The 6012-nt window shown below is 41.4% G+C and overlaps 1 protein-coding gene across 9 annotated transcripts; it reads right to left on the reverse strand.

Moving 5' to 3' along the window:
* Positions 1-1557: 1557 nt before the first annotated feature.
* Positions 1558-5720, reverse strand: LOC128772020 (PI-PLC X domain-containing protein 1-like). 9 transcript variants are annotated; one of them, XM_053888039.1, is made up of 7 exons: positions 5283-5714; positions 5083-5196; positions 4766-4890; positions 4574-4705; positions 4129-4293; positions 3871-4066; positions 1558-3702 (listed from the first exon to the last, which is right to left on the reverse strand). In XM_053888039.1, the coding sequence occupies exons 2-7, from the start codon at positions 5186-5188 to the stop codon at positions 3446-3448; spliced, it is 981 nt and encodes a 326-aa protein (XP_053744014.1). In that variant the 5' UTR covers positions 5189-5196; positions 5283-5714; the 3' UTR covers positions 1558-3445. The 9 variants fall into 9 exon arrangements, with proteins under 9 accessions (XP_053744014.1, XP_053743998.1, XP_053744007.1 ...); XM_053888023.1 differs by having other exon boundaries at positions 4574-4890; positions 5083-5190; positions 5283-5720; XM_053888032.1 differs by having other exon boundaries at positions 4574-4890; positions 5083-5190; positions 5274-5720.
* Positions 5721-6012: the final 292 nt, after the last annotated feature.

Below are 6012 nucleotides of genomic sequence, written 5' to 3' on the forward strand. Positions count from 1 at the left end.
GTTCTGTTTCTAAAATATCAAATGGACATAGAGACCCCTTACACAAAACCTTGCAGCAAAGAAAATAGAGGAGTACTTCATGCAATTGAGTTGCTAATTTGACTGTAGTATATCAATGGCTGTATTGGTGTACTTTCTGCAGATTATTAGTTGCTATGATGTTGTCAACTGTACCAAACTCTCAAGCTCACAAGCCAGATACCATCATCAACACCTCTTCAGTCCACTGTGAAGTAAAGTATCATCGAAAGCTCACAGTTACTTTAGGTATTTTTTTTTCTTTTCATTTGGCGGGAAATAGCGTCTTCAAAGTGTCTTTCATCTCAGAGGTCCATTAACAAATGCACCAGCTCTATTGTTCCTCTTCAAAGTGTTGCAGATGCTGACAGGTGATTTATGGCAGTGTCTCTTCATTAGAGCGGAGAGGTAGAGTCTTGCGTCTAATTGGAAAGTTCGCAGGATCGCGGGGCCTCATTACCTTACTAACAAACAGTCTTAAGACAGGAGTGCGCCTTTGGTTATATTAGTTATCAGGGACAGGATCAACGTTCAAGTAGGCATCATTCTTATCGCTCTCTTATCACCTTAAAATACTCTGTAGAGCGTCGGCCAAGATGACACATTTGGATTCCAGTGCTACGTTTTTTTTTCTCTATTATGGATGATAAACAAGAAGAACGATGTCACAGGTCATTCATTCTGCACCTTGAGTTTACCCCACTTCACAATTAAAGGTGAGCTTGACTTCCAGTTTCCAAAAATTTGGATTTGTTTGAATATAGTTTCTGGCTCTCACAGGTGGCATAAAGTGGAACAGAATGATCGATTCGAGATGTTTGGTTTCCCAGGCTTGAACTGAGCGAGTGCAACAATGCAAACCTGGTCATCTGACTTACACCCAGGGTTTGAACTGAAGGAGCATCCTCATTATTATTATTTTTTTTTTTTCACCTGCATGTTTGTGTCCTAATTACGTTTTGTTTTTATCACCCTTGGTCCTCACTTTGAAGATGAGGTGTGCGTGGCTTGTTTAATTGAAACAGAAAGGCCAAGAGTTGTTTTTGAATATTCATCAACTTCCATTTACTTACTTATTTTTGGTTATACGCTGTTGTAAAAACCATCATTCCGACTGGCCAATCGGGATGCAGTCGGCTAATAATGGAGATGAAAGAAAGTCTAAAGGAAATGTATTTAAATAAATGCAACCTAAGGCTATAGTTGATCCGAACATTGACAAAAATCTACCTGTAAAGAATATTACATGTGAATATAATTTCTTATCTTTAAACACCCTACCATTTATTTTGACGCTATTCTGTGAAATATTCATGTTTCTATTGGATGTTTCTATTGACCTATTGGGACATCTGAAAACATCTTTGAAGCATAACAAAAAACGGCGGCATTCACATGCAAGGCAATATAGAACTATATGAACATATACATAGTGTATGAAAAGAATAATTCAAAGTCTCGGAAGAAGAGAAGCATGAATAAATACTTTTTATACTCATAAATAACACAAATTCATTAAGACGCAGAAATGTACTTTATTGTATAACATGCAGCAGAGATCAACATATCTTCTAAACCGGAGAATCTGTCGGGTGATGATGCATAGCCAAAGTGAAGCAGACATAAGGAGAGCGATACATGTGATACAGCCACACTGACTACAAGTTCATCTTATTTATTCCAGATAAGACGACAGCAGCCAGAAGCATGTTTTCCATTGTGAAGAGAGAGTCTGCAAGCCTTACTGTTATCTGCAGTGGAGAGCAAAAGTTCATGCTCCAACAAAGCCTCATCGGCTTCCACTGAGGATATCTTGCACGTGCAGGTAAATGATTCATTGAGGTGAACTTCTGCCGTGCCAGGTGGTAATATAGACACACACGTGGAAGTTTAGTGGAGTCTGTTGTTGGATGTAGAAATGCTGCGAGCTACAGCGGGAAGACAAAGAAGCATGATGCAAATAGAAGCAAGCAGGAAGCACTGTGCGCCATCAACCACCTGTAGATCTAAGATCTTGGAGGGGAATTTACACGTCTGGTTCAGAATGTGTTGAAGCAGAAAGTTTTATGCTGAAAACAGCTGAATCAAAGGTCAAGCTCTTTTTCTACAATTACCGTTCTTATCATACAAATTCATCATTTAATGACCTATATCTTCCACAGTTTCACCTTTGCCAGTTGACTCCAACACCCACAGAACACACACACCACATTTCCTCCCAGAGACCATGATGAGGGAACAAAATGTTATATTTGATGCACCCTGTCAAACAGAAAGCAGCACTGTTTTGGTATGGGGTCAATATATTATACAGGTGTTATTGTGATTCGCCTCATGTCTTCCTGAGGCCAGCGTTGTCAGGAGAACGCCTGTGGAGGCGGGCTGAGGAGTGTGTAGTGACTGGCTAACTCTCAGTTAGCGTAATTCCAAAAACATGCTCATATTGGAACAAGACAAAAGTACTTTAAATGTTATAAATAAAGCAGTTTCGGTACAAAATGACCCAGTAAGTCGTGTCTTACTACCAACATGTCAGGAAGTGATTTATGCATGAAGCTGCCTAAAAACGAATATTAAGCTATTTTCATTTTTTTTTTTTTACCATTGCTTCCGGACTATAGAGCACAGCGGAATATTAGCCACACCCATTAAATTTAAGATAAAAAAAGATCTGGTTCATACATAAGATGCACCGTCCTATAAGCCGTTGCTGTTGCTGCGCTGTAGAAAGGTCAGGGGTGCACCCGGCTTAAAAATGCATGAGGATCACTTCTCAACTAGTTGCACTGACTCATGTAACTAACTCACCAATGTTTTGAACTTGAATCGTAAACTCCTCACATCCTTTATTCACATTAAATCGCTCAAAATGTGCTGTTTTCACCCGCGAGTTCTGACTCTACGGCCTTGGTCTTGGTCTCTGAAACAGCGCATTTTGAGTGCTTTAAGGTAAATAAACGCCCGTGATCTCAGCAGTTTGATATGACGAAGCTCAATACTTTAGCCTGTACAAATCCAAACAGTATATTCGCCGTGTCACTGTATCAGCCATAGGGTCCAGACCGCAAGTAAAAAGTAGCAGCTTGGAGTCCAGAAATTACGGCATATACATTTTGTGTGTTATTGGTTACTGGTGTGGCATTAGTGGCAATTGAAGTTTTCATGTAGCGTCAGGTATAAGCGTTAAACCTCACTGGAGAACCGCTGAAACTGATCAAGCGTGTTTGCTTGTCTTGCTAACCTGGAATTCACACCAGAACTGACAAGGAAGAGCAGCAGAGTTTTTAATTTCCACGTGGAAGCAGAGCAGTGCAGAGCGGTTGAGTGCTTGTCATCCACTGCTCCGCCTCCACACCCCTTCTGGACTTTGGTTAGTGGGGCAACAGCAGCAACAGATCTAACCTATTCAAAGAGCTAGTTCAGTCCATCAAGCAACATTCATGGTGTTAGACACATATTTGGAAGTGTTTAGCTTAATCACTGTCGGGACAAAATCATCATGAGTCACCAAGTCTGATGCGAAAATGCAAACACGGCCCCCTTCAGCTCTCTGACCCATGAACTTGACCAACTCAGGCAGACTTTGCTCGATGACCTTTGCCAGGGAATTAAAGGGTTTAAGGATGTACTTTATTACACTGGCGTCTTCTGGCAGTGTGAGGTTCAAGCCGCATACAAAGAAGCCTAAAAAGAAGAGAACCTCTTATGTAAAATGATGTAAATGTTAAATCCTCCGTAGTAATCCCAAATTTTATAAAAATAAATTATCAACACAGATTATCAGTTTTCTGAGGAGACAAAATGGACAAATAACTGTGATAAGATAAGTCAAAACTTTGAGGCAGAACTTACCATTCTTTTGTTTCTGACTCTCCAAAGTTTGAAGGATCTTTGACTCAACTTGGACCAGATTCATCGTGTTTCCATAGTAATAGGGAATTTTCCCACATATGTTCGGATGTGCCTTTGGATCAATTTGACCAGGAAAGTCATAGGCAATCAACACGTTCCTCTTCTGGTTCCAGCACAACTCCATGGTTGGGCAGCACTGAAAACCAGACATTTTAAAATACAGTCATGTAAGATTTAGCTGTGAAAATCTTTCAGTACCTTTCGATATATAAGTTTAGGTCCAAACAAGGTCTCGATGAATTGTAGAAGATGCAAGTGCAGACCGACTGGGTTTTTTTCAAAGTTTTTGAAGTGGGAGAAGGACAGGATGAGGATCTCTTTTGGATGCAGTGTGGCCCATCCATTTATGTCCTCTAACACCGTCTGTAAGGAATGAATCAATATCGCAGTCATACTCATATACATAAACCCAGGGAGGCAAAGAGAATTGTTTTTTTTCATGAACTGGCAGCATCATTTTGACAGCTGATTCTTTTGTCACCACAGTGAGCAAATGTTGCATAATATTGCAGGACATAACTTTGCTCAAGAGATTGTTGCCAGATTTTCAGCAACACTTATCTACTCCTCCTCAAACGAACATTCATTGTCCTGATTCCAGTCAAATGGAAATGATCATTGTGTCGGTCTGTGATCTATCTACCTCTACATCAGTGTGCGTGCGGAGCCCGTGGTAAAAATAGAGCCGAGTGGGATTAGGATCGTCCATCTGGCGCGCAATTCTCAAGTCAAAATAGCGAGCGCCAGCATTCAGCTGATCGATAATGGATCGATCCTGTAACAAAGGCAAACACGCATCAGTTCCTGCTTCAAATATGTTAAGTGCTTCCCTCACCTGGGTGGTAGCCCATTTGCAAACCACTTTCCGAAGAAAGCCAATCTTGCTGAATCTGGTCAAACTGTCGGGCTCCAAAATGGCGGAGTTGATGTCCAAATCATAGCTCATGCAGTCATGGCTTCCTGAGAAGAGTAAAATCCACTTTGAGTTGCTTCACGCACTCAACAAATACAACATTTGTACTGACCACTGCAGGCAACTATCTATCTATCCATCCATCCATCCATTATCTATTATTCTTTTATTATTCTATTATTATTCTATTATTATAAGTTGCGACCGTCAGCAGCAGCAGCAGTCCTTCCCTGCCCTACCCGGTAGAGCCACATTCCAGAGAGGCACAGTCAATAGTTCAGGTGGAAGTTCGGCCATCCAGTCACTGTAGTCCGCTGTGTCACTTGCCATTTCCTGTTCAGTCATCCCTGCAACTTCAAGGTTTGAACAATTTAGCCAAAACAACAAAAGCACTCAAATTAAATACATAAACTAGTCAAGCTAGACTTACAGAACTCACCTTGCCAGCAAGACCGCTCAGCTGTGTTGGTTCTTTGTGGCGTCGATAAAATACAAAGAAAAATTGAATAATGTTTAACTGCCTGTCGGGCATTTAGCCGAGGCTATTGTGAACGGCATTCATCTCAAAGTAAAGCTAAATCCGGTCCTGATGAATGAGGAGGAGGCTGGTTTTGACAGGAAGATTCACTCCTACTTGGGCTTCCTCATACCAACAGGTGTGTGTGTGTGTGTGTTTGCTTCAGTAGCAGTGAGCTTATGTTTGACCAATGGAAGCTGGTGTTTATACAAAGGATCCGTGACATAGTTGAACCCAGTCATTATTAGAAAGAGGAATTCTATTGAGACAAAAATACATACATACATCATACAGTCCTGTTCAGGGCTGCGGTTAGTGCAGGAGCCTATCCCAGAGCTCATTGGGCAAAAGGCAGGAAAACACCCTGCACAGGTCACCATTCCATCTCAGGGTACACACACACACACACACACACACACACACACACACACACTAGGGGTGTCCAATTAACCTAGTGAGCATGTCTTTGGGCTGTGGGAGGAAACCAGAGTAGCTGGAGAAAACCCAAGCGCACACAGGAAGAACATGCAAACTCCACCCAGACAGGTCTAGATCTGGATTTGAACCCAGAACCTTCTTGCTGTGAGGCAGCAGTGCTGACCACTGTGTTCCCATACATAACTAATAAATTAAAATGTGCTTCTGTATGTTA

The sequence above is a fragment of the Synchiropus splendidus genome, chromosome 1, assembly GCF_027744825.2.
Source record: "Synchiropus splendidus isolate RoL2022-P1 chromosome 1, RoL_Sspl_1.0, whole genome shotgun sequence".
NCBI classification, from domain to species: Eukaryota; Metazoa; Chordata; class Actinopteri; order Syngnathiformes; family Callionymidae; genus Synchiropus; species Synchiropus splendidus.